Here is a 27,838-nt window from a genome sequence, read left to right on the forward strand (position 1 = left end):
TGAGGAAGGGGCAGTGGGGCCGAGGGCAGGGAGGTGGCCAGGAGCGGGGGACAAGGAACAGAGGAGCATGTGGGCAGGCGTTTTCTCGGGAAGAGGTGAGTGGAGCCGCTGTGGGCCTGTCCACCACTGTACCCTCACTGGCTTGGACATGGTGGCTTGTCTCACTGGTGGTGCACTACTGTGGCTCCTAATGCAGTGTTTTAGGCCCTGTCCATCCTTCTCTTAAGTCAGGTCACTGTCCAGCCCTTGTTACACATTGCCCACATTGTCACATATGCCTCACAGAGCCCTTCAGACCTGGTGAGAATCCCAGGGACAGGCTTCAGATGGAGAGGCAGTGGAGGAGGCTCCCCACCTGGATGGTGTCGTCCCGTCGCACAGTCTGCAGCAGTGGGGCCTGTGCGGAGTGTGCGGGTGTGCAGGGGTCTGGGGGTGGCCGGGCAGTCAGAGGCCATTCTTGGGTGAGCCCCCTCCTTGAGGCAGCTGGTGATATTCTCTCTTCGAGTACTGGAAGCAGGGGCTTTGCCCGCCTGCCCTTGGGCTTGAGGACCCGGCGGCCTGTGGCCCAGTGTTTCGTGTCTGGTGCTGACTCAGTAGGTGGAGAGAAGTTGATTGCTTTAATAGATAGATGCCATAAAAATAATTTTTTCAAATACCAGAAGATTCTTAGCATGTTTTGGGTCATATTTGACTTTTTCTTAGTTTACTGTAAAAAAGCCAGTGTCCTTACACAAGCCTGTGGTCTTGGCCTGTTGCCCACAGGAGGACTTGTGATGGCTCACCAAGACTGCATGCTCGGCTTCTTGGTGTTTCAGGTGGAAAGTGTTCACTTTGTCCAGCTCTGCTTCCTTGAGAGCCACTTTGCGCTGGGGTATGGTGTGTGAGGTAGGGATAGTGGGGGAGCTCTGGGGCCTGGCCTGACCAGGCCTGGTTCCTGATCTGGAGGACAAGATTACATCACAGAGCCCCAAAAGGCTTAGTGAAGCTAAGTCTGCTCGATGCAGCTGCGGTGCTTGGTAAGTCTCGCTGAGGGACAGAGGCACACAGGCAGGAGGGGCCGGGATGGGCAGGGGGCAAGGTCTTTATGGTGGCACTCTCCTGTCATTGGCATCATTCAGAATTGCTGGCAGTGACCAAGGGCACTCAAGCCTTGGCAGATAAGCACCCCACTTTCCCATAGGTCGCTGTTTACAGGGTTTGGGTTTTGTCCTCATCCTGCCTTGCAGTGATCTGGAGGACTTTTGTCCCTTTGGTGCCTCATTCCAGAAGACCTGGTGTGTGAAAGCGATGGGTGATGGAGGCACCAGGCGCTGCATGGAGACAAAGGGCCCTTGGTGTAGAAGGTAGCATTTTGGTCATTCTCTTGCTCAGCGTTTCCTCCTCCACTAAGTGGACAGCAAAGAGCAGGCTTGACGGGGTCGCTGCAGGGCCCAGTAGCACCTGTCCTGAGGTCACTGTGCGGTGTCACCTGAGTGAGGCAGAGCTTTGGAAAGCCTGGTCTGCCTGCACAGTGGCTGCTGGTCTGTGGGAAACAGCAGGGGCCAAGTATAGGTTGCAAGATGCTAGAGTTTGCTCCGTTTGCTGCCCTCAGAGCTGCTTCTTTCATACACATCAAGGCCAGAGGAAGTTCCATGACCTGTAGCCTCTTAACCCTGGTGGCTTTTCAAGCCTTCCCTATAAAGAGCCTATTGAGTTGGCCAGTCTGAGTGACCCACTTGTTGGGTGGCAGCGGGTTGCATTACCTGCCTAGCAGGCCCGGGCCCTGGGCCATCCTCTCTCGCTGGGCTTCTCTGGGTGTTGCCTGGACACCTAGTGCCGTTCCTGGCATGGCTGGAAACTTCAGTGCGTGGTAGCCGCTTCTAGGCCTCTGCTTAGGGTGGGGATGGTGCCCTGAGGGACAGGAATAGAAAAGCAGTTTTAGTGTGGCTGGAGCTGAGGAGACCCACAGACACCAAGTAACCCAGTGTGCTGCTCAGGTGACCCGATGGCAGGACTAGGCCTGACTTAGAGCTCCCCCAGGGTTCTGGCCTGTGCCTGGCTCTCCTGATGATCCTTACAGGGCAGACATTACAAGGCCATGTGCATGTGGACACACATGTGTGCACATAGTGACATACACTCCACTCTTCCCTGGGAAAGAGCCCAGTGCAGCCCTCTGTGGCGTGTATTGGCCATTCCACACATTCTCTTAGCTCCTTCCCGTGCTCCCTGGGAAGTCAGGACACAGGGGAGGGAGCTGCTGTGGCTGGCCTCCTGCTCCTGAGGGCCTCGCTGAGGCTCAGTGTCCCCCTCGAAGGCAGGCCTCTGTGGCAACAGCTTTAAGAGACTGTTTGGCCCTGGAGGAGGGTTCAGAGGTGAGGGGCTGCCCACTGTGGCTGCCAGGCGACCATGAGCCTTAAGTGGAAGAGGGGGCACTCCCCATCCTTGCCATGCTGCTCCACTGTGTCCTGGCCCATCTGTTCTGAGCTTCCTGGGCTACCAAGCAGGTTTTGTGCCTGCTTGTCCTGAGGGAGCCCCAGTGAAGGCCTGCATGCTGCTGGGGCTCTGTGGTGGCACTTGCTGCAGTGAAATGAATGCTCACAGGTAGCCGGGTACTCTTGTTTTCAGGAGGACAGAAATCAAGGTGACATTGGATGCCCATAGGGCAGGCTGGGGAGGACCCCAAGGACCTGGCACACCTTTCCCCTTATCTTCTCTCCGATGGGTGGGATGAGGCTGCCCTGCTGTCCCAATAAGGGAATGGTCAGGTCTTGTCTGCAAAAAGGCGGGAGGCCTGTGAGTGTGCTCATGTGTGCGTTGAATGTGTGTGTGTGTGTGTGTGTGTGTGTGTGCGCACGTGTGCGCGCACACGCGCGCGCAGATGAATGCAGCCATCCCAGGTTTCAGGCTCTGGGGTACCATAACCCAGAAGCTTCTTATGCCAGTTCTCCTTCCTGTCAGCAGCCTCAGGTTGCCTTAGACTTGTTCCTATCTTAGAGGGTCACAGCTGGGGAGGGGAAGGGGAGAAGGCTGGTGGCTGTTGAGTTGCCAGGATCCCTAGCAGAGGACGGCTGTGGGGATGCTGAAGTCCACACACGCCGGACCTCAGGCACTGCTCAGCTGTGGCTGTGCACCCATAGTCACACACTTTTGGGTTTAGTTTTCTGTAAATATGGCCCTTCCCACGCTGCTGGATTCTCTGCTTTCCACACTGTCAAAATATGGAGTCTGCGCTAAGGGAAGTGGTGAGGAAGTGGTGCTGTCTGGAGAGCAGCCCTCAGTAGTTCCCCAGGCGCTGGTATTTGGGGCCCATGCCATGTGGAGATGAAAGCGACAGTCAAGCTCATCGTGGGAGGGTGACGGCAGGGCCATGCTGTTTTGGTCAGCAGCGAGAGGTGGGTGAGGGAGAGGGCTGTGTCTGCCTGCTTTGGCTCTCTGTGAGCAGAGGGAGGGTGTTTAGACTGGCTCCTCCACTATCCCACTGGCAGTCTGTGCTGAGGCCCCGGCTGTGGGAGACACCCTGTACCTGGGAGCGGAGCTCTGGCCTCCAGACCCCTGAGCACCAGCTGTAAGTGCCTCATGCTTCCAGGACATCGCCAAGTCCCCTGGGGAGACCCGGCCCCTGGACTCAGCCCAGATGAGTGCTGTCGGTGCCCCACGCCCAGCGCCTCCCTGTGTGTGCCACCTGCAGCCATCAGACCTGCTCTGACGGCCCACAGCCTCACTCTGACGGCCCTCATCTCCTCACTAGGAGATGTCTTTCCTAGGCATCTTTCTGGGGTCTGAGGCCTCGAAAGCCCCACACTTAGGGAGGGGCAGTGCACATTGCTGCTGTGCTGATGAGCACCTTGTGTGCGGCCTTCAGAGGCTCGGCCCTGATACCTTCCAGGGCAGGTCTCTTTGCTTTGGATGTCTTTGTAAAAAGGCAGTGTAATGCTGGGTATGGCGGCACACACTTGTAATCCCAGCACTTTGGGAGGCTGAGGGGGGAGAATAGCAATTGGAGCACAGCCTGGGCAACTTAGCAACTTATCTAGACCCTGTCTCAAAGTAAAACAACAACAACAACAACAAAGAAAAAAAATTTTAAAGGCTGGGGATGTAGCTCAGTGCAAAACCCCTGGGTTCAATACCCTATACCCCCCCCCCCCCCAAGTAAGCATAGAGAGGTTTTAAGGCACCTGAGACTTAGGGTTATCTCTGTGGCTAAACAGAGGCTGGGGATGTTATGGCACCTGTCCCTGGGCTCGTGACTGAAAGGATTGCCCATCAGATGCCTGTGGTGCAGTCTGGTGTAGAGTGGGAACTCATTTAACATGTGGGAGGCTTGGAGCCTGGAGGAGAGAGAGCTGCTCTGTGGTCTCAGCTGTGGGGACCCATGGGATCTGTCTTTGTGGAGGTCGAATCCCTGCTGCTGGCTTTGAGGTGGCAGGTGGGGGCAGACCTGTGTCCTTGCTGGGTGCTGTGTTCTGTCATGCCACCTTGTCATCTCTGGGCCAGCAGCAACACGCATTCCCCGGGGACAGCCAGGCTCATGCCCATGGGAAGCCATAGCTGCCTTTGTGTTCCTCTGTGTCCTAAAGCTCTTGAGCCTCCCTGTGTCACTTTCTTTTGGAACTTTTTTCTTCACACTGGATTAGATTCTTAAACAACTCTTGTCTTGGCATGAAGGAGGTGACCTGGATTGCTCTTCCTCTTGTCCTTTGGGAGTAGCTGCTTTCTTTGCAGTGTATCACCAATGATAGGTTTGTGGTGAGAAACATTCATTTTATGTGGTTTGGCTAAAAACAAAACAACCCAAACCTTTTTTTCACCAGACTGAAACTAGAAAAGTAATTGAATTTAAAGACTTTTTTTGGCATTTCTAATTCAGGGAGAAAATTAGGTCGAATGGTGTGTTGCTCCCAGCTAGTGTCATCCTTCAGTTCACTGCTTAGATTTAAAGAACATCCCTCCCTTCACTTTCATCACAGAAGCACCATGTCAGAAGGGCCAACCCACACCTGGCTGAGCTTGGGGACAGCAGAGAGACATCCAGCTGTGTGCCATAAGGAGCCACTGTTGGGGATGTTTCCTGTTGACACAGGGATGTCACCACTGGTGTAAGATGTTGGGAAGATGTAAAACATAAGACAGATTGGCAAAGGTGTGGCCAAGGTGGACATCTTAGTGCCAAACTAAGTAACCGACAGAGAGAGCTTCTCATAGGTGATGAATTTAATTAGAATGAGCATTGCAAAAGGAATACATGTGCCATAGTAAACTATGTATGTATGTGTCCATTCGTGTAGGAGACAGAGGGAGAAAGGGGGTTTTAAAGATGAAATGAGTGTTTAATGGTTGCATAAGTTATTGTTGGCTATGGGGGGCAATAGCAAGGGAGGCACCAAGCCAGGGTTAGACGGGCAGATGCTGGGTAGAAGTTCTTACAGAAGTGTCTCTGGAGGGTGGCCAAGGCCTTGGTGCAGGGCTGTGGCTCTGGAAAGTCGCCTGTGATTGTTCTTGTTACTCGGCATACACACACGAGATCCCCTCCTCTGTAATGCCCCAGCATTATTTACTTATTTTTGTTAGGGTTCGACACAAGTGACTCCATCCTTATCCTGGGAGCTTTCCCCCAAGGCAGGCTCTCCATCCTCTCTAGTGGAAGGCAAAGAAGAGGCAGTTGTGAAGTTTGGGGATTGCTAATCCACCCTGCACCTAACATATTGTTTAAAAAGCAACAGCTCATTTCCCTAAAGTAAGAGATTAATGAGGTCAAAGTCAAGGGCCAATGAGAACTGAAGAAAAGGTAAATTCCAGATACTGATTTCCTGGTGACTTAAATGAGATAGAAAGTTTTTCTTCATTTACTGCCAAATATTCATTGAATGGCCACTATGTGTTAGGCACTTGACTAGGTGCTGGGTAGGAGTAGAGAGTAGTTGATGGCTACATATGGTGTCATGTGTCAGTAATCCCACCTGTTTGGGAGGCTGAGGCAGGGGGGTTGCAAGTTTGAGACAACTTAGCAAGACCCTGACTCAAAGTAAAATTGTGGATGTAGTTGAATGGAAGAGTGCTTGCCTCACATTTCTGAGGCTCTAGATTTGATCCCTAGCTTCCCCTTAAGCTTCCCCCCAAACCATGTATATAGCTACGGACAAAATAATCATATATTCTTGGAGCTAAGAGTCTAGTGAGCAGCAAGGACAAAGATATAATAACTCAAAACATAATTACAAACTGTTTTATATACCATGAAAGAAAAGCATAGGTGCTAATTGAGAGTAAGGTGGGGAAGCTCTTTTGAGCAGATGAACTTTAAACCAGTGTCAAAAATGACAGACAGCACATTAACCAGGTGAAAAGCAGTGTGCAATTCGTGGGGTGGGAAGAGCACCCTGGCTAAGGGAACAGGGTTGTGGAGAGACCTGGGGATGAGAGAGAATGAAACTGGCACAGGACACTGGACACTGGCAGCAGGCCATTGTAGCTAGAGACCAGCAGGACAATGGTGAGACTGGGCAATCGGGAAGATCAACCTGGGTTGCTAGGTACTTTAGATTTTGTTTTATTTTGTGGTCCCCCATCCCACTTTTAATTTTTTGAGACAGGTCTCCCTAAGTTGCACAGGCTTGAACTTGGTGATCCTTCTGCCTCAGCCTTCCAGAGTGTTGGGATGACAGGTGTGTACTACCACATATGGCTTACTATTTATTTTTGTGGTTCTGGGGAGCTATTTTGATTTTAGACTAAGGGTAATAGGAGGCCATTGAAGCAGTTGAAAGAGTAGTCTGGCTCTTAGGTGTAGAGTATGTTGAGAAGGTCAGTAATAGGTGATTGATTATAGACGTCTAGGTGAGAGTCAGTGGTGGCTTGGATAGGGTTATGGGAAACAGGTGGTGAGGACTGGATGGACTCCAAATGTATTCTGAAGGTAGAAGCCACAGTATCTGTGAATGCACTGGATGTGGAGGATGAGGAAGAGGGAGGTGTCAAGCACGACTCGGTAGATGGGAGGATAGAGATGCCATTTTCAGAAGTGGAGACTATTGAGAGAGAAACAAATTATGGGGGAAATAGTTAAGAGTTCTCTTTAAATTATGTGAAGCCTGAAACATCCTGGTAGAGGGGGAAAGCGGGGCAGTCAAATAATATAGATCTGGTGCTCAGAAAGGAGCCTGGTTACGAACACTTTGTCTATCAGTAGGTGACATTTAAGGTCATGGAAATTGATGGATGACCGTGGTGATGAATGTATGTGCAGTATGAAGTAGTGAGAACTTAGTGTGGAGGAACCGCACCATTTAGAGGCCAGGTAATGGAGAAGGGAACTGCACATCATACTGAGGAATGGGCAGAGACGTAACAACACCACCAAGAGTGTGGTGTCATGTGGGCCAGCATGAAGGCTTCTGTAGGTCAGGAAAGATGCAGACCATTGGTTCACTGGATTGGGCAATGTGGAGGTTGCCAAGGCCCTTTCTGATATCAGGGGCTTGTTTGTTTGTTGCAACGTTGAGCATGCAAGCCAAACTGAAATGGGTTGAAAAGTAGATTTTAAATTTCTGGCAGTATGTGATGCTAAGTATCCTGGAAAATCTTTGACTATAAATGAGCTGGAAGTACATCTTTTAAATGCACAGGTGAGTACCCAAGAAAGCAAAGGAAATTTCTGGGGGCGGGGGGGAAGGAGGTATCTTAAAGCCACAGAATTTTAGTGGATTCTGAACCTATAATTGTGCTAGAGGTATTTGTTAGTCTTGGCAACTAAGAGACTTAAACTTAATAACTGCCCCCAAAGAGAAAGTCCCTGGGACCTTAGAAGGTAGGGAGTTAGAACAGAGGAGCCCCTTTCTATACAGCTGGAATCCTCTGAAGTTCAAATTGGAGGGAAAAGATGGGATAGGAAGAATCTATTACCTGGTAAAAGATGACAGTCACCTTTCTTGACCTGGGCTCTGAGTGGGAAAACTTAGACTTCTCCTTAGAATTGAAAACCAGTTTTATCTTGCATGTTTTGGGGGTTCAAAATTGCACCACCATGGTTTGGATAATCCCTGGAATAAGAACTAAATTATAGTGCAGTTTGACAGGGTACAGGGGTGTCTGGTAGACACAAAGCAGACCCTCTTTGGAAGGTCACATTTCCACACCATGCATCCCAAAGTTCACCGGAAGTGAGCTCAGGATCCATAATTACAAGACACAAGAGGTCATACTACCTTAAGGAGTTGGTGGAAGATAACAAAGCATACAACTAGATTTTCAAGAACATTGGGAATCGGAATTGTTGGTTATAGAATACTAAATAGGTATGTTTAATATATTTAAAGAAATGGCAGAAAAAATATGGAAGAATGTCACCCAAAAGAAGAGAGATTATTTGAAAAGAACAAGATAAGGGGTCCACTAATAAAAAATCTTAAGTATTTAAATAAATGCTTCAGTGATTCTTCAGCAGATTGAATACAGTGAAGAGGGTTCTGGGAGGTGGTCTGGGTCATGGTGAGCAGCACAGGTGCAGAGAGGTCTGCTGGGATCTGGAGGCCAGGGCGTGAGGACTGCGGCCCTTCCCACTGACGCAGGAAGCGGTGTGTCGGGTGGAGCCCGCGCACCGGGCAGCGGCGTGGCGGCTCTGGGACGGATGTGCACTGCGTCGACGGGAGAGGACACGGGCGCCGCGGTGCGCAAGGCCCGCGCTTCAGGACTTCTCGGGGCGCTGGTGGGCGAGGCCTGGAGAACGGTGAGCGGAGGGCGGTGGTGTCCGCGAGCGCGTCGCAGTGACCTCGGCAGGGCGGAACACGCCGACCGCCCTCGTTTGCGGAGGCTGAGGCTCCTCCCGTCGCTGCCACGCCCTCTCGTGGCCGGGGGAAGGCTCGCGCGTGCGCGGTCCGTTCTGGACGCCGGCGGCGGCCAGCGCCATGTTGGACGCCAGTGGCAGGCCGGCCAACGCTTGAGACTTCGGCGTGCAGCCCAGGGCCGCGGGAACCCGGTCCTCTTGCCCACCGGGCATGAGCCGGGCGGCGGCCGCGGGGGTCCGCCTGCTCTAGGGAGGATGCCGTTGGCGGCGGCCACCCCGGGAGCCCTGCTGCCGGAGCGCCTCGGCCTCTCGGCGGCCATCAGCCTGGCCGCCCCCAGGGACGCTGACCCTGAGCTCACCCAGAGGCTCATCGAGACCCTACAGCCTTTCGGGGTGTTCGAAGAGGAAGAGGAGCTGCAGCGCAGGACATTAATTTTGGAAAAGTTAAACAATCTGGTGAAGGAATGGATACGAGAAATCAGCGAAAGCAAGAACCTGCCCCAAGCTTTCATTGAAAATGTTGGGGGAAAACTTTTCACTTTCGGCTCTTACAGACTAGGAGTCCACACAAAAGGGGCCGATATCGATGCGCTGTGTGTTGCCCCGAGCCATGTTGATCGGAGCGAGTTTTTCACCTCATTTTACGGGAAATTGAAACTACAGGAGGAAGTCAAAGATTTAAGGGCAGTTGAAGAGGCATTTGTACCAGTTATCAAACTGTGCTTTGCTGGGATAGAGATTGATATTTTGTTTGCAAGGTTAGCATTGCAGACTATTCCAGAAGATTTGGATCTAAGAGATGACAGTCTGCTTAAAAATTTAGATATTAGATGCATAAGAAGTCTTAACGGTTGCCGAGTAACTGATGAAATTTTACATCTAGTACCAAACATTGACAACTTCAGGTTAACTCTGAGAGCCATCAAATTGTGGGCTAAATGCCACAATATCTACTCCAATATATTAGGTTTCCTCGGAGGTGTTTCCTGGGCCATGCTAGTAGCAAGAACTTGCCAGCTTTATCCAAATGCAGTAGCATCAACTCTTGTACATAAATTTTTCTTGGTGTTTTCTGAATGGGAATGGCCAAATCCAGTGTTACTGAAAGAGCCTGAAGAACGGACTCTTAATTTGCCTGTGTGGGACCCAAGGGTAAATCCCAGTGATCGCTACCATCTTATGCCTATAATTACACCAGCATATCCACAGCAGAACTCTACTTACAACGTGTCTGTTTCAACTAGGATGGTCATGATTGAGGAGTTTAAGCAGGGGCTTGCTATCACACATGAAATTTTGCTGAATAAGGCAGAGTGGTCCAAACTCTTTGACGCTCCAAGCTTTTTTAAGAAGTACAAGCATTATATTATACTTCTGGCAAGTGCACCAACAGAAAAACGACATCTAGAATGGGTGGGCTTGGTGGAATCAAAGATCCGAATCCTGATTGGGAGCTTGGAGAAAAATGAATTTATTACACTGGCACATGTAAATCCCCAGTCATTTCCAGCACCCAAAGAAAATCTGGACAAGGAAGAATTTAGCACAATGTGGGTGATTGGGTTAGTGTTAAAAAAGCCAGAAAACTCCGAAATTCTCAGTCTTGATCTCAACTATGATATTCAGTCTTTTGCAGATACACTTTATAGGCAAGCAGTACATAGTAAGATGTATGAGGTGGACATGAAAATTGCTGCAATGCATTTAAGGAAAAAGGAACTTCATCAGCTACTTCCTGATCATGTTCTTCAGAAAAAGAAAACACACTCAGAAGGTGTAAGGTTGACGGCTGTGGATGACGGCAGCTTCTGCTTGTCTGTAGAAAGTGAGAACATCTTATCAGTGCCTTTACCTACTGGCACTCAGGACAGAAACAGCCCTTCCCTGGCTTTAGTGGCAGCATCTGTGACCAATATGCAGGCTCCTGAAGTTTCTCTGCAACAGGTGAATCCTAGTGAAACCTCAGGGGTTGCACCGAGTGAAAGCCTTTCTCAAACTCCCTTACAACCTATTTCTCCACCACTAAAGCCCACAGTTATCAGAGTTGTTCCTTCAACACATTTAGTAAACCATCCTCCTAGACCTTCAGGAAATGCAGCAACAAACACACCTAATCCTATAGTAGGTGTCTAGAGGACATCTCACCTCATAAAGAGGAAAGTGCCAAGAAAACCAAAGAAAGGGGTCAACCAGACAGAGAAGCACAGCTCAGTTAGAAATTGTTCAGACAGCAGCTTCTCTGCTGGCCTCCCAGGAAACATCCAGCACAGATAGACCCATTATCCCTGCTCTCCCTGCAGATTCTATTCCTGTTACCCAGAATTCAGTGAAACATTGAGCGGATAGAAACAACCTTAAGGCCCACAAACAATATCTGCCAAGTCAGCCTATTGTTTTGAGATGCTACAGAAGGAGTGTGAGGGTACCAGGCTACATATGACTTAAAATAGATTTATGCTCATTGAGTACTTTCTTAACTGGTCAAATCTTGACCGGAAGTTTAGCAAATGAAGCTACAAGTACTGTTATTAATGCCTCATTATTATTAATGTGTCAGCAACACATTAACTTATTTCAAAGGACTACTACGCTTAAATAAGCTATATTTATAGCCATGACTGACATCTGGACTGAATTTATGTTTCTTGCATTGTTGGGAAAATTTGCAATACAAACTAGTATCAGAATTCCTAATATTAAAGTTAGGAACTAGAACTAATTTTGGATTTTAACTTGGTGAATTTTAGTTTTTTTGTTTTTTCTGGAGTGATTTCTTCACTATTAATCTTAAAATTAGAGACCACTGGGCAGTGGTGTAATATACTTCGGAGAAAGCACAAAAGTAACTAGCTCAGTCCTTCTAAGATAGCTACAATTCTTTAAAATGAAATGTTAGCTCTTAGGGTATATATGTGACATCAAAACAGTAATTCCTGTGTCTTTAGTTTTGATGGAACATGATCAAGAAATAACATTGGTTTTATCTATAGGATTGTTTTAGACAGTGTATAATCAGCGACCAAACATTTTTTCTGATCTTACAGAGCTCCATATTCTTGTCTTCAGTCATTTCATTTTAAAACAAAAAGCTTTCTGCCTCCATCCTCTTCTGTTTGCTGTGTGCAAGGTATGCTTGTGTATTTTGTTAAAAAAAAAACACCAAAAACCCAGGGTACTAGTATTTTCTAAACCATGATGTGAAATCAATAGTCTTATGGCCACATAGCACAAAGCAAATTCAGATTCCATGGCTAACGTTTTAGTAAAACTTCACTTAATATAATGTCTGTGAAATATGCTGCTGTTCTATGATGGCCATTTGATCATTATATATGAGAAGTTTTATAAATTCCACAGGATACCTGCTTTATAAGAAAGCTGATTTACAATTTTAAATATGGGTAAAAAAGCATTTTCTTCACAAATCTTAAACCAATTTTTATTTTTTAATGCCTTAATTCATTAATTTTATCTGAGTCATATAAAAATAATTTCTAGAAAGTTCTTGACATCTAGTCGGCTTTTTATGGTTTTGTTTTATTTTGCCACAGATTAGGAAGACTTTTCTTTTTTTAAAAAAATCTCTCCTAATAAAGCAGCAGAACATCCTTGTTTAGGAACCACAAGGGACAACAAATGTAGATGAATGAAAACAGTCTTAATGTGGACACAGCAACTTAAACAATCTCCCCAGCTAGCCTGGCTGTCTCCGCACTCCCAGACTGTGTACCTCTCTACCACACCTGCATTTTTTTCATGTTAAGCAACATTACTTTCCCCTGTCCTAGATTAATTTTCCAAAGTTGTGGTATAGTCTTTTTCCTTTTAAGCTATGCAGTAATTGAGATGTTCAGATGCTAGTATGTACTATTTATGTTTCTCACATTTTTGTCCTGTGCAGTCACCTAACCCTTCCACCACAATAATAATAATGAATCAGTTGAAACGCGCACAGCATCTGTATTTTCAGTAGCTCTGTGTTTGGTTGCATTTTCCAGGCACAGAATTTAGTTTTGTTAATTTGTTTATACTTTGGAAAAGATTAGTTTATTAACTGTTTAATGTAACTGTATTTGTTTTACCAAGATGTAAACTTGGAACTTTTAAATTCTATTTATTATTACCTGGATATCAAATTATTTTTTCATGTGATGTATGTAGTGTCTCATGACTGGAGTTTGGTTTGTTACATAGTATCTGTACTCCGTGTATTTTCAAGCACTATTTTGAAAACAGATAATGTATTCTCCATTACAAACACAATAAAAATAAATGGCAAATGAACAAAATGAAATTAAAATGCTGGCCAGTGATGTTTAAATCTGATAAGAATTCATATGTTTTCACATTGTTCTGAAGGAGGGGTGAGATACTCATGAATTTTTCAGCTTTACTAAGTAATTAAAGTGTGCGGTATAATGTTAGGGGAAACATGAGAACAGTTAAAATTTCAAATAAAGGTTTTAAAATGGAGGTAAAACTAACAAAGGCAGGAAAGATGGGGGAAAACAACAACAAAAATGGGAACAATAAAAATGAGAAAAGGAAACATTACCATGGTAGAAATGAAACCAGACCATCCTTCATGACAGATAGTGGACCAAGTTCTTGGACTAAAAGACTTACGTCAGCAGGTAGCAGGAAAAAGTAAGTCCAGCAATGTGCTGTTTTATTTAAGAGACACGTCCAAAATGTAAGGATATGAAAATGGGGAAAAATGCTAACAGAGTTGACAGGGTAACACACTCAAACATTTCAAAGCAAAAGCAATTCTGGGGACAAGAAGGCCACTGCATTAATGATAGGAGAAATAATTGACCAGGAAAATTCGATAATTTATAACTTCTTTGCACCTGATAAATTAGCTTCAACATGAAGTTTAGCAGAGATTGACAGGTATCACCAAATGTATCATTATCACAGGAAATTTAACAAGGCTCTTTAATTGATATGAGCAGACAAAAAGAAAGGAAATTTTTTTTTTTTTTGTATTGGGGATCGAACTTGGGTTCTTGTGCTTGCGCAGCAGGCGGCAAAACCACTGAGCTAAATTCCTGGCCCCTGTTTTTATGTTTTGTTTTGTTTTTTGTTTTTTTGAGACGAAGAGTCTCACTACGTAGCCCAGGCTGGCTTCCAACTCATGGTGATCTTTCTGCCTCAGCCTCCCAAGTGCTGGGATCACAGACATGTACCACCATACCAGGGTGGGAGTGGGGGGAACATTTTCTAACACAGTCGACTTTAGTGGTTTATGAATTGTTTTCAGCTCTGTGAGGCCATGCAGTCTACCTGTCACAACCATTTAACTCTGCCTTGTAGTGAAAGCTGTCATAGACAATACGTTGGCAGATGGCCAATTGGATTTGTCATCCAAGCCCCATGCACATCTTGTTTGCTGTCAGTGATCTGGTGGACACTGTTTATAGAGCCTGCCACCTGACAATTGGAAAATGCATATAATTCTCAAATGATTACTGTTAAGAATACATTAAGGATGGCAAAAGAAAATTTATTTTAAAAGATCAAACAAGCCAGTGCAAAATGGACAATTCATAGGCATTTCTCAGAAGAGGAACTAGGAATGGTCAGTAAACAATAATAGATGCTCATTTTGTTAGAAATAAGAAAAATATGAATTAAGAACAAGAAAAACTTTTGTAGTGGCACTAAAGATTGAACCCAGGGTCTCATACATGTTAGGAAGGTGCTCTACCAGGGAGCTATACCTGCAGCCCTTTTAGTAAAAAATTAATTTTGAGACTGGGTCTCTTTAAGTTATTCAGGCTAGCTTTGAACTTGGGATCCTCCTGCCTCAGCCTCCCAAGTAGCTGGAATTAAAGGTATATACCACTATGCCAGCTAGGAAAAAACTTAAATGAAAGTCAAAAAGAACATCAATAATGTAGATTTGGTGCGAATGAGGAACACCCCAGTCTTACCTGGTGGTGGCGGTGGCAGGCCCACACAGCCTGTGCCTGGGTTCTGCTGGCAGGCCTCTGCGTCCCGCTGTGGGCACTGGCGTGCAGGGCCAGAGTCTGTGGGCCAAAGCAGTGCCTTGAACTCTCCACACCCTCTGGGTACCTCCAGTGTGCCATGTAATTGTCATAATTTTCTCTGTATGGCACTGTCAGAAAAGCCGGAAAGCCCTTTCCCAGAGGCATGGTCCCTTGAGTACCTGAGGAGTGCATGGTTCATTCATAGCAGTGTTCTAGAAGGGCCTAAAGCCATGAGTGTGCAGTGGTGGTTGGGGCAATCAGTGGTGCATTTATGCCTCGAGCACCATAAAGCTGTGAAATTAAACCATCGCCCCACCCATCCATGTAGCTATGTCTCATGCTGGCCAAGAACAAAGCAGATTGCCGATATAATTTACATAAGGTTGGCAAAGTGCAGCAGTATAATCTAGGGTTACATAAACGCATGGATGACTATAAATGAAAAAGAAAGGCCTGTTAATCACAGAATCCCTGTGGTTGGGTGGGAGGTGGGAGAGCAGTGGGAGGCCGGAGGGTCCATGTTTCCTAGACCGGGTGGTAGCTGCCATAATGCTCCCTTTATTATTAGTCTAGGTTATAAATACTTTTGTGTGTGTGGATTATTTCATAACATAAAAAACGGATACCTAAGAGACATCCTAAAATCAGCCAGGGATTGCATTTAGCCAGGCAGTAGCCTGAATGCAATGCATGTTTATTTTCCCTCGCAGAACAGGTACTAACTTCAGGGCTGGGAAGGTGGCTTCCGGGGTTACCAGTGACCCAGGCTTCCGCTTTGAGCCCCACTGTTCTAGTCCTTGCCTTTCATCCTTGGGTTGCTTTAGGTGCAGCATGACTGTGGGGGCCACTGCCATCCCATCTTCATTGCCAGCAGGAAGAGAGGAGGACAGAGTTGTCCCAGCACATGGCATTGTCCTGTGGAGGTTTCTTGCAGTCCCACCAGTCCCTCGTAGCTGGGCACATGGCCCCACCAGTGGTGTAGGGACTGTGCTGTTAGGAGCAGCAGTGCACCCTGAAATGCAATGCCGGCTTTCTCTTGCTCTGTACACACTGACTCCGGAGTTCAAGAGCATGACCAAATCACTTGCAGGTGGCGCCAGGACCTTCACGTCTCTGCAGGGCACATCAGAATCTCCTTTGTTCTTTGAAAATTTGACTTCCTTCCTGCTTTTAGAAGTCTTGTGTGTTTAGATGTGCTTGCCTGGGTAATCCCCATTTGGATGAATCTGAAGTGAATTGATTAGTAGACTAATTTGTGTCTGCAAAAATCTCTTTTGCTACATAACAAAACATAATCAGGGAATGACATCGTTTGCACAGCTCCCATTCACACCCAAGCGGGGAGCAGACTGTACCAGGTGAGGATCACTGGGGATCATGGTAGAATTCCAGCTATTCCCCACTCTGTCCCCCAGTGACTTACATCTGCATCCACACACACAAGGCACTCACCCCCCTCTAGATCTTCCAGCCTCATCTTATCTTGTTGCGAGTTCAAGTCCAAGATCACAACATTTAAACAATCTAAACCCAGTGTGGGTGTAATCCATTGAATACAACTTCTGGTGTGCAAATTTTCTCCATGTGTGGACCCATGAAATCCAAGAGCCGAGTTACTTGCCCCAGCACTTCCCACCCACAGAGGGGGGACAGGCAGAAGATGACAGGGACAGGAATTCTGGTCCAGAAGGGGGGACTTGGAGGTAAAGGGAACCCCTGATCCTAAGCAGGTTTCTCTCTCTCTCACACACACACACACACACACAGACACACACACACACACACACACACACACACACACACACCCGATCTCCGGCCAGGGTGCCTTGAGCTGCATCCCCAAGCTCCTGCAGCCACCTCCTGAGTCCTTAGTCCAACCTTCCTCCTGAAAGGTGTTCATCAGCCCTTTCTGGGTGGTATTTCATTTTGTGCTCTGTCCCTTTCAGTCTGTGCCACCAGTGTCTCTGCTGACCTGATTTTTTCAAGAACTGGGTGGGCTCATGAGGCTTTTCTGGGAATTCCCTCCCTTAGACAAAAGCCATGTCCACAGATGCTTCTGAGATGATCCCGTCTCTGTTTTCAGTTTCTGCAGTGGAATGACACTGTTCTTAAACTTCCCTGGAGCCCTGTGGCTTGACTGGGAAAATCTGTGAGAGGCTCCCTTCACCTTCGGCAGAGTCTGCATGGCTGGGCGCTCTGACCTCCTGATCTTTGATCTTCTTCTGTCTCAGCAGAGGACGCACAGCGTATGCTGTGTTCTGCTCTGTGCCATGCTTTCCCAGCCACTTTGGACCTTTAGCGTCTTAGGTCCTCTGGGAAGGCTGAGCATTTTGAGTCATCCAGACCCAGTGTTCTGTTTTACTTAACAGCTCTTCCTTCACCTGCCATGTTCTGCTTAGGAATCTCCTCACCTTTCCGATCACTTTCCTTTGTCACCAGTGATGCTTGTGAGATCAGGTGGAGCTCCCCAGGTGATCACCAGATCCCAAGGTCAGCAGGTGGGTAACTGATTTGCTTGCCAGATCTCTCTGCCAAAATGATCCCAGGGGCAGAGACCACGGACCATCTTTGAAGTCTGCCCAGCACCGTGTGGACCATGTAATCAAACCACACACACACGCTCACAGTCAGCATTGTCTTCCAAATCATAGCCTTACTTTCTATGTCTTACTTTTCTTACTAGACGCTGTATGGAGATTTCTCCACATCATGTATTATAGCCCCAGTTCTTTCTTCAGAGCTGTGGGATATCCCATGGTGAGGATGGAGCACTGTTGTATTTTGGGGTCATGAGGAACAATTTTGCAACACACATTCCTTTGTATTCTGTGTTTCACCAAAGAAAAGTGTGTCACCAGTTGTAAGATCACTAATATTTATGTCATCCTGACATGAAATAGCCTAGCCCTTGAAGTAGGGCACAACCCTTTCTTATTATATAAGCCCTCGGCTGGAGCCTGCGCTCACCCCACAGTGCCCTTGGTGTCTGGGCGCTGATCACCCTGGAAGACCCCAGCTCTCAGGGACCAGCCAAAGACTGGCCATGGCACGGAGACAGCATGTCTAGGGATCCGTGAGAAACAGATCCCACGAGTGCCTATCACTCATTCTTTCGGTGTGTTGGAAAGCATGTGTTTTACACAGTCTTATTTTCTCTAGTTACATATGTGGACCATTGAAGCAATGTTTTCTTCTTTTCTTTTGGTCTTTTCTGTACTGGGGATTGAACTTGGGACCTTGTGCTTGTGAGGCAGGCTGGTGCCGCTGAGCTAAATCCCCAGCCCGAAGCAATGTTTCCTTACTGCTGATTAAAACAAAACAAAAACAGATGGGTGGCCCCCTGTCAGCCCTCGACCTTCCCAGCCCTGCTGTCCCTAGAGGCACCGTGTCCGGCTATGAACTGCTCTTTTTGGCATTTAATTCCCTATTTTCAAATGACAAATCTTCCTCTTACTGCTTGGTTTTTAAAACTTCAGACAATGTCTAGTGACTTCCTCCCATGGAAGGTGAGGATTTAGATCTGTTCGCCAGCCCCTCCTCCCTCAAAACAGCCAGACCTTTTGCCTTCTCTTTGGGGTTTGGATTGGAGTAAAATAACAGAGTTTTTTGTTTTGTTTTGTTTGGCAGTACTGGGTATTGAACCCAGGGCTTTTGTCCTTTGCACTGAACTACATCCCAGCCCTTCTGTATTTTTTAATTTGAGAAGGGTCTTGCTAAGCCATTAAGTTGCCCAGGCTGGGCTTGAACTTACAGCCTCGAGAGTGCTGTGATCACAGGCAGGCACCACTGCCTCCTTATGAGTGCATATAGCTTTACACCACTCAAGGATCTTGTGTGCTCAGATGACTTTTCCCTCCCAACTTTTCATTTTCTTTGTAATTAATGATGGCCCATCTAAGCTGTCCGTTCTCTTTCTCTGTATGGGTGGCAGTGTGCAGTGTGTTCTCGCTGATGGGCTGAGCGCCTGGTGGCCATTAGCCGCTTGCAGGTCTGTCTGTGAATTGCCTGTTCCTCTTCCTGGCCCGTTTCTCTCTGGCCACCTGTTCGTTGTGGGTGGCTTGTTTTCTTTCTTTTTTTTTTTTTTTTTTGGTACCAGGGATCGAACTCGGGTCCTTAGCTTGAGAGGCAGGCGGTGGAACCACTGAGCTAAATCCCCAGCCCTGTGGGTGGCTTTTAAGAGGACAGTGAGACGGTCAAATCAGGGGAGGGACATGGTGCAGGTTAGGAGGGAGGATGTGGCTGGCGGCTCTGCAGGGCAGCACTGAGAAGTTGCAGCGAGCCCTTCCTTTCCTCCCTCTCTTCCTCCCTCCTTCCCTCCTCTTTGTCGCCTCTCTCCAGCTCTGCTGAAGCCCAGGTCACGGTCAGGCTTGCAAATCTGCACCGTGCTGACCTGCAGGCTTTTGGTGGACAGCCTGGGGCATGTTGTAGTGGTGCCTGTTTCTTTGGTGACACAGAATGAGAGGCTGGGAGGGCTCTGGGGCTGGGCTGTCCCCCTCAGAAAGGGCTTGTGCCCCAGCTCTTGGGAGGTGGTGGTGGTGGTGAATGCCCATAGGCAGCCTGCCTGGTGGCCTGTTGCTACCTGTGCTGTGCATTTGATTGACCCGTGTGGTCTCTGGTCAAGCCTGGCCTGGCTGAATCATGGCCCCCAAGTTCAGTCCCTGAAGCCAGAACTCCAGTGCCTCAGAATGTAACTGTATTTGGAGACAGAGTCTTTAAAGAAGAAATTAACATAAAACAGGGTCCTGTGGGGAGGTCATATCCAAAATGACTACCTGATAAAGAAAGGCAAGTAGCACATGGACACACACACAGGGATGACCGTGTGAGGACGCAAGAAGACAGTATCTGCAGCCAAGGAGAGAGGCCCCGGAGAAACCAGACCTGCGACACCCTGGTCGTGGACTCCAGCTTCTTGGCTTGACACAGTGTCTGCTGTTGAAGGCAGCCGGTCTGTGGCACTTTGTCCTGACAGACTTAGCAAACAAATAGGAGGGGATCATAGTCCTTAGCTTGTCTTTAAGAGTTGTAGACACACAGAGGCACACAGATACACACAAGAGTAAAGATTCAGATATAATTCCAAGGACTCAGAATGAACCTGAGAAGTAAAGATATTTAAGTGACTAGGGTATGAAGCCCATAAACAAGACCAAGGGAGTGGGGGCAGAGGCTCAGTCCAGAGGGCAGATGTGGACCCTGCTGCCAGACCTGTGGGGCACCGGCCAGTGGGATGCCACAGGGACAGGACGGTGGGGATCTCAGCACAGTGCAGGCCAGGAGTTGGCCGTTCTCCAGGTGGCAAGAGAAAGCTCCTCTGTGCTAAGTCCAGAGACTTGATAACCAGCAGCACAGTGTCAGCTGTGGTGCTACCCAGATCCGGGACAGAATATCAGGTGGAGTCAGAAACACCTCAGCCCTCCCTCCCCTGGTCAGCCCGGTGAGCCGAGCTGCCAACTGCTGACGCTGATCCCCTCTGGAAGGGTGTTACAGTCATCCCGGGTTCCCTGGATTGGCCTTGGTTTCAGCTCCAAACCTTCATGGCTGTGCCATACCGCTCGCTCTCTGACATGGTCCTGGGAGACTCTGCGTCTCTCTGTGACTCTGCGACAAACAGCCTAAGCCTTTGATCTCCTTAGTCATCCATTATCCTAATTAGGTTTCCAGTCATTCCCTGCTGGGACTCAGCTAGTGTGAGAAGTCCAAGTTTTATCATGGAAGCCACCCACTTTGGTATTGTAAAACACCAAAGTACTTTCTTTAGCTTTAAGAAATAGGACCTCCCTATTGTCAAAAATTTGGAAAGTAAGAGGAAGTATAAAGAAGAGAGTAGAAATCACCGCTTTTTAATAGTTCGGCCCTTCTCATTTCAGTCTTTTCTCAGGATATGCATTTATTTTCTTGCATAATTTAAATCAACCTGTGTACAGTTCTATGCTGTTTCTGAGCTTCCTATATTTACTTTCTTATATCGTGAACATCATTTAGTGCTAGTGAATGGGTGCACATAACCATAATAGTCCCTGTTGAATTTTCCCTCTATTTATAAATAATGGTTATGGGAATGGCTGTGTCATCTTTGAACATAAATGTCCAACTCTTTTCTAACTATTTCTGCGTCTGTCGTTTTTTTTTTTTGGTACTGGGGATCAAACTTGGGTCCTTGCATTTGTGAGTCAGGTGACAGCACCACTGAGCTAAATCTCGGCCCCATTTCTGACTATTTCTGTAGGGTAGCAACTTAAAAGTGGGTTTCTTTATGGAGAGATGGAGACATTTTAAGGAGTATATATGTCTCATCATGCGATCATGTAGATAGCAATCTCTCCATAGATATTTTTAAAATTTGGAATGGATCATTGCCTCTTTCTGTTTCTACCAGCAGTTCAATGGATATTTTATTTATTTATTTATTTATTTTTGAGACAGGGCCTCACTATGTAGTTCAGGCTGGCCTTGAACTCACTAAGTAGCCCAGGCTAACCTCAAACTCATGGTGATCCTCCTGCCTCAGCCTCCGGAGTGCTGGGATTATAGGCATTTGCCACCGTGCCTGGCTCAATGGCTATTTTGTTTGTTTGTTTGTTTGGTACCAGGAATTGAACTCAGGGCCTTGAGCTTGCCAGGCAGGCACTGTGCCACTGAGCTACATCCCCGGCCCAGTGGTTGGTTATTTTAAAAGACTATTCAGGTTGTCTGTCTTTGAGCCAATTTTGGTAATTTGTTTTTTCCTAGGACTTTGTCCATTTTGAATTAAAATTTCATATTAATTGTCATAAAATTATCAGTTGCATATTTTTATTGCAACTATTAAGTTGAATGCAACATTTACCATAGTACTCCTTTTTATTGCAGCTATTATTTGTTGATTCTCTCTCTTTCTGTTTTTTTTTCTTGATCAGTTTTGCCAGATATTTGTTGATTTTACTAAACTTGTAGTTAAACTTAATATTGGCCTTGTTATGTTTATATGTTATATGTTTTTTGTTTAATTTGTACTTTAACTCCTGTATTTCTCTCTCTCTCTCTCTTTTTGGCACTAGAGATTGAACTCTGGACCTTGTGCTTGTGAGGCAGGCACAGTACCACTGAGCTAAATCCCTGGCCCCTATTTTTCTCTTTTAATATATACTTCTAAGTCTACAGATCTCCCTCCAAGTTCTGCTTTAGCTCCATTTTACAAGTATTGATATATGACAACTTTGTTATCACTCAGTAACATTACCAGTAGGATTTTTTCCTTGACCGTAGAATATATATATTTTTTGGTACCGGGGCTCGAACTTGGGTCCTCGTGCTTGCAAGGCAGGTGGCAGAACCACTGAGCTAAATTCCCAGCCTTGACCTTGGAATATTTACAAATATGTTTCTTAATTGTAACATTTGGTGATTTTCTCCTTTTTCTCTTATTATTTATTTCTAGCTTGATTCTTTTCTAAGATAATATGTTCTGTTAATTCTTTTGAAATTTATAGACTTAGTTCATTGTCTGTTATAGTTTGGTTTGTCTTTGCAAATATTCCATCTGTGCTTTAAAAATTAGGTTTTGGGGTATAGGGTTTTGTAGGGTGAAAGCAGGTTAAATGTGACCATTGCTGATATTTCTTCTTTTTTTTTTTGGCACCAGCAATTGAACTTGGGATCTTGCACTTTCGAGACAAGCATCAGAACCATTGAGCTAAATCCCCAGCCCCATTGCTCATATTTCTGGCTGCCTGTTTATGTTTCTGATAGAGGTATGGTTAAGTGTCCCACTGTGCTTATGGATTTGAATATCTATTCTTTTGCTTCTTTTCTTTTTTTTCCCCATCTATTTTTATTTTATTTTATTTTTTTGCAGTATCGGGGATCGAACTCAGGGCCTTGCTTTTGGTGAGGCAGGTGCAGCACCCCTGAGCTAAATCCCCGGCCCTCCCATCTATTTTAGTACCATTTTATTAGGAATGTATAATTTTAAGAGGATCTACTCCTGCTGTGTTGAAACTTTTATTTAAGTGAACTCTGTCTGTAGTGTGACTTTTTTAGTTCAAAGTACTTTTGCTTGATATCGTTAGAGATACATTAGCTTTCTTTAGGTTAGTTTTATAATTTTATGCAAATATAATTGGCATATGATTTTCCATCCTTTAATTAAATCTTTCTGAATCTTTCCTTTTTCTTTGTATCTTTTGTGAGAAGCACACAATTGGATCTTGTTTCTTATATTACTTGGCCAATAAAAAGCTCACTGTTATGCTTTCCCTCACTCCAGTCACCGCTGGCACCCTCAGGGTCCGTGCCCCTAGAGAAGTTACGACGTGGGCCGGGATGGTGTCGGAGTGGGGTCCTCTCACAGCTGCCCAGGCGCAGTCTCTCCGGTGGCGAGGCTGGTCTTCTCGCCCCGGGCGGGGCGGGCCGCTGCTGGGAGGGGCAGGTGGTGCACTCCCAGCGCCTCGTAATCTCCGTGAGCCCTGGTGCGGCTGTGGACTCAGTGTGTGGGGTCATTCTCGAGCCACATGGTTACGTTCAGTCTTCAGTGAGGTTGGCATTGTGCGTACAAGAGATAAAAGGTCTTCGGGGCTCTGTTGGAGCCTTTGGTTCTCCAGTGGGAATCAGGCTGGCCTGGCTGTCATCTGTCTGTGAACGATACAGGGCCCCAGAAGCACGTGTGGCCGTCAGTCCTTTACAAGCAGAGCTTTTGCCCGTTGGAGAAATACTATGAGGGTATATTTTCTTGTTTTTCTTCTGATTTTTAAATTGGTACATTTTAGATATATGTAATGACAACATTCATCATAGAGAATTTGTACCGGTACATGGTATATCTTGATTCTTCTTTTTTTCTTATTCCACTCTCCTCCCTTTAACCCCTCTTACCCTCATTTACAAAAGCTTTGTTTCCATTTTTTCCTTATTCTTTTTTTTCTTGTCCCTTCTCCCCTCCTTTGTTCCCCTTCTCATTTCAACATTTTCTTCCCATTTTCCAATATCTATACATTTTTGTCCTTATTTACACTTTTGGTTTCTCACACCAGAGAAACAATGCTGTATTTACACATGTGTGTCCAATTTATTTTACTTAAGAGTATGGTCTCAAGGTCCAACCATTTAGTTAGAAATGTCTCAAGCTTATCCTTCTTTATGGCTGAATAGTACTCCACTGATTAAAGAAAAAACCCACATCTTCTTTATCCAATCACTGGTTGACGGGCGTCTGGGCTGTTTCCAAGATTTAGCTAATACAAACTGTGCCACTGTAAACTTGGGTGTGCATATGTTGCTGTGGTGTATTTTTAATTCTTTTGGGAAGATTCCAAGAGGAGAAATAGCTGGGTCAAATGGAACCTCTAGTTTCAGTTTTTCGAGGAATCTTCACACTGATTTCCACAATGGTCGTACCAGTCTACACTCCCACCAGCAGTGGAGCAGGGTTCCTTTTTCCCCCACAGCCCCGCCAGCATTTGTTATTGGTTGATTTCTTGTTAGCAGCCATTCTTTCTGGAGTGAGATGGAATCTCAGTGTTGTTTTAATTTGCATCTCTCAAATGACCAGTGATGTTGAACATTTTACAATTTGTGTATTTGCTGTTTCTACTTCTTCATTTGAGAAGTGTCTATTGATTTTTTTTTTTTTTTTTTTTTTTTTTTTTGGTACTAGGGATCGAACTCAGGTCCTTGTGCTTACGCAGCAGGCGGCAAAACCACTGAGCTAAATCCCTGGCTCCAATGTTTCTATTCATTTTAGATGGTCATTTTAGATTGGGTCTTTAAATTTGGGGGGGGGGTCTGGTTTTTTTGAGTTCTTTATATATTCTAGATACTAGTCCTTTGTCTGAGGAACAGCTGGCAAAAATCTTTTCCCACACTTTGGGTTGTCTCTTCACTCTGTTGATGGTTTGTTTCTTTTGCTGTGTAAAAGCTTTCTCTTGTCTAATTGCTCTGGCTAATGTTTCCAGAACTATATTGAATAAGAGTGGTGATAGTGGACATCCTTGTCTTGTTCTTGATTTTAGAGTGAAAGCTTTCAGTTTTTGTTCATTTAGTATTGTGTTGGCTTTTGGTTTGTTGTAGGTGGCTTTTATCTGATTGAGATAAAGACCATCTATACCAATTTTCTGTAGGATTTTTTTTTTTTATCATGAATGGGTGTTGGACTTTGTCAAACTTTTTTTTGCATCTATTGAGATGATCGTATGGTATTTATTCTTGGCTCTGTTAATGTGGTGTATTACATTGATTGATTTGTGTATGTTGAACCATCCCTGCATCCCTGGGATGAACCCTACTTGGTCATGTTATATAACCTTTTTGATGTTTTGCTACATTCTATCCTCTTATTGAGGATTTTTATATTTATGTTCATTAGGGAGATTGGCCTGTAGTTCTCTTTTTGGGTTGGGTCTTTCTCTGGTTTTGATATCAAGGTGATGCTTGCTTCCAGGAATGAATTTGGGAGTATTGGTTCCCTTTCAATTTCATCAAAGAGTTTGAGAAGTAGCAGCATTAGGTCTTCTCAGAATTTCTTACAGAATTCAGTAGTGAATTCAGGGCCTGGACTTTTCTTTATTGGTAGGTTTTTAGTTACATCTTCAATTTGACCGAATGATACTGGTTTATTTAGAATTTTTATATCTTCTTGATTCAGCTTTGGTAATTACACATATCTTGGAATCTGTCCATCTCTTCTGTATATTCTATCTTATTAGGATACTCTAGAAGTAGGTATTGATGATCTTCTGGATTTCTTCAGGATCTGTTGTGATTTTACCCTTTTCACTCCTAACTGCATGGATTTGGGTCTTTTCTTTCCTTTTTTTTTTAATAAGGTTGGCTAAAGGTTTGCCCATTTTATTTAATCTTTCAAAGAACCAACTCTTTGATGCATTGATTCTTTGTATTATTTTCTTAGTCTCCTTTGCATTAATTTCTGCTCTGATCTTTATAATTTCCTCTCTCATATGAGCTTTGGGCTTGACTTGCTATTCTTCTTCTACAAGCTTAAGGTTCAACATTAGGTTGCTTATTTGAGCTTGCTCTGTTTTTCTGATTATGGGGATTCACTGCTATAAATTTCTCTTATAGGACTGCTTTCATTGGGTTCCATAAGTTCCAGTATGTTGTACTGGCATTATTGTTTAATTGTAGAAAATGTGTGATTTCTTTTTTAATTTCATCTGTGACCCACTCATTGTTCGGGATACTGTTATTTAATTTCCATGTATTTATGAAGCTTTTGTGGTTTCTCTTGCCATTAATTTCCAATTTCATTGCATTGTGGTCTGATAATATGCATGGGATAATTTTGGTTCCTTTGCATTTACTTAAGCATGTTCTGTGAGCTAGTATGTGGTCTGTTTTGGAGAATGTCCGGTGTACAGCTGAGAAGAATGTGTATCCTACTATTATGGGGTGGAACATTCTGTAGACATCTACTAAGTCCATTTGTTTGAAAGTTTGGTTTAGTTCTGATATTTCCTTGTTGATTTTTTTTGTCTAGTTGAGCTGTCTTTTTGTGATGGTGGGGTATAGAGGTCCCCCATTACAATTGTATGTGTTTATTTGATTTTTCATGTCCATTAATACTTGTTTTATATAGTTGGGTATGCTAGTTATTTGATGCATATATATTTATGATTGTTATTTATTACTCTTGTATTATTTCCCTTACAAGGATGTAGTGACCTTCTTTGTCTCTTTAATCAGTCTTGGCTTAAAATCCACTTTGTCTGAAAGTAGGATAGCTACCCATTTTTTTTCCAGGTTCCCATCCCATGGAGTCTTGTTTTCCATCCTTTGATTTTCAGTCTATGAATTTCTTTTGGGGGTGGGTACTGGGGATGGAAATTAGGACCTTGCACTTATGAGGCAGGTGGCTGCACCACTGAGCTAAATCCCCGGCCCTATGAATTTCTTTTTGAGTTAAATGTGTTTCTTGTATGCAGCGTATTGTTGGATCTTGCTTCTTGATCCATTTTGCCAATCTGTTTCTTTTGATTGGTGAATTAAAACCATTTACACTGATGGTTATAACTTATTTAACTTATGCTTGTCATATTATTTTACTGTTGTTGGTCCCCCCCACCCCCCGCCTCTGTTTGATTGCTTGCCTTGCCTGGTGGATTCATTCTGTTGGGATTCATGGAGTTAACTTGTTAACTCTTTCTGGAATGTCCTTCAGAGCATTTTGGAGTGCTGGTTTGGTGGTCATGAATTTCTTCGGTGTTCTCTATCATGGAAGTATCTTATTTCTCCATCAATTTTTTTTGTGGGTTTTTTTTTTTTTTTGGTACTGGGGATCAAACTTGGGACCTTGCGCCTGTGAGGCAGGCAGTGGAACGACTGAACTAAATCCCTGGCCCTCTCCATCAATTTTGAAAGATAGTTTTGTGGGGTACATCAATCTGCATTGGAAGTTTTCTTTTGGGGCTTGAAATATTTTACTCCAAACTCTCCTTGACTTGAGGGTTTGTGTTGATAGGTGATTTGTTTCTTTTCTCTTAAGAGCTTTTAGTATTCTGTTCTTGTGTTGAATCTCTGGAATCTTAACTATTATATGCCTTGATGTAGATTATTTTTGACCATGGCTAATTGGATTTCTAAATGCCTCACTTATCTGTATGTCAAGTTCTTTTTCCATGGTTGGGAAGTTTTCTGCCAATTCTTCTGTGAACATGATTTTTATGTTGTTTGAGCTCTCTCCTGCTGTTTCATTGACTCTGATCGATCTTATGTTATTCATCTTTCCATCATCTAGCAGCTGTTGGATTGATTTTTTGTGGTCCATTGCTGTTTTTAAAAAATTTTTCTTTTCATAATTGCTAATCACAATCCTATCTTCTCTATCTAATATTCTGTCCTCACATTGGCTCATTCTGTGGAGTATACTTTCTTTTTTTAATTCTTTTATTGGTACATTTTAGGTATACAATACATTTACATTTCTCATTGGGAACTTGTACCTTTACATGATGTATCTTTGTTCTTATTTTTTCCCCATTTCCTGCACTCCCTTCACCCCTCCACCCTTCCCTATTTACAAAGACTTTGTCTCCATTTATTCCATATCTCATAATTTTTCATTTCCCTTCTTTCCTTTTTCATA

The 27,838-nt window shown here is 45.1% G+C and overlaps 2 protein-coding genes across 4 annotated transcripts in view; both read left to right on the forward strand.

Annotated features, from left to right (window-relative positions):
* Window positions 1–27,838, forward strand: part of Radil (Rap associating with DIL domain) — a 75,175-nt gene that overhangs the window by 8,116 nt on the left and 39,221 nt on the right. The gene's annotated exons all lie outside the window — the stretch shown is intronic.
* Window positions 26–21,418, forward strand: Papolb (poly(A) polymerase beta). Its single transcript, XM_087196459.1, is given in 2 exon segments — window positions 26–10,840; window positions 10,842–21,418. Coding segments are annotated over 2 exon segments (2,277 nt in total). The 5' UTR covers window positions 26–8,608; the 3' UTR covers window positions 10,887–21,418.

This window comes from Heterocephalus glaber, unplaced genomic scaffold (assembly GCF_053883595.1).
Source record: "Heterocephalus glaber isolate CG9 unplaced genomic scaffold, H.glaber_assembly_v1.0 deba00001610, whole genome shotgun sequence".
Taxonomy (NCBI): Eukaryota; Metazoa; Chordata; class Mammalia; order Rodentia; family Bathyergidae; genus Heterocephalus; species Heterocephalus glaber.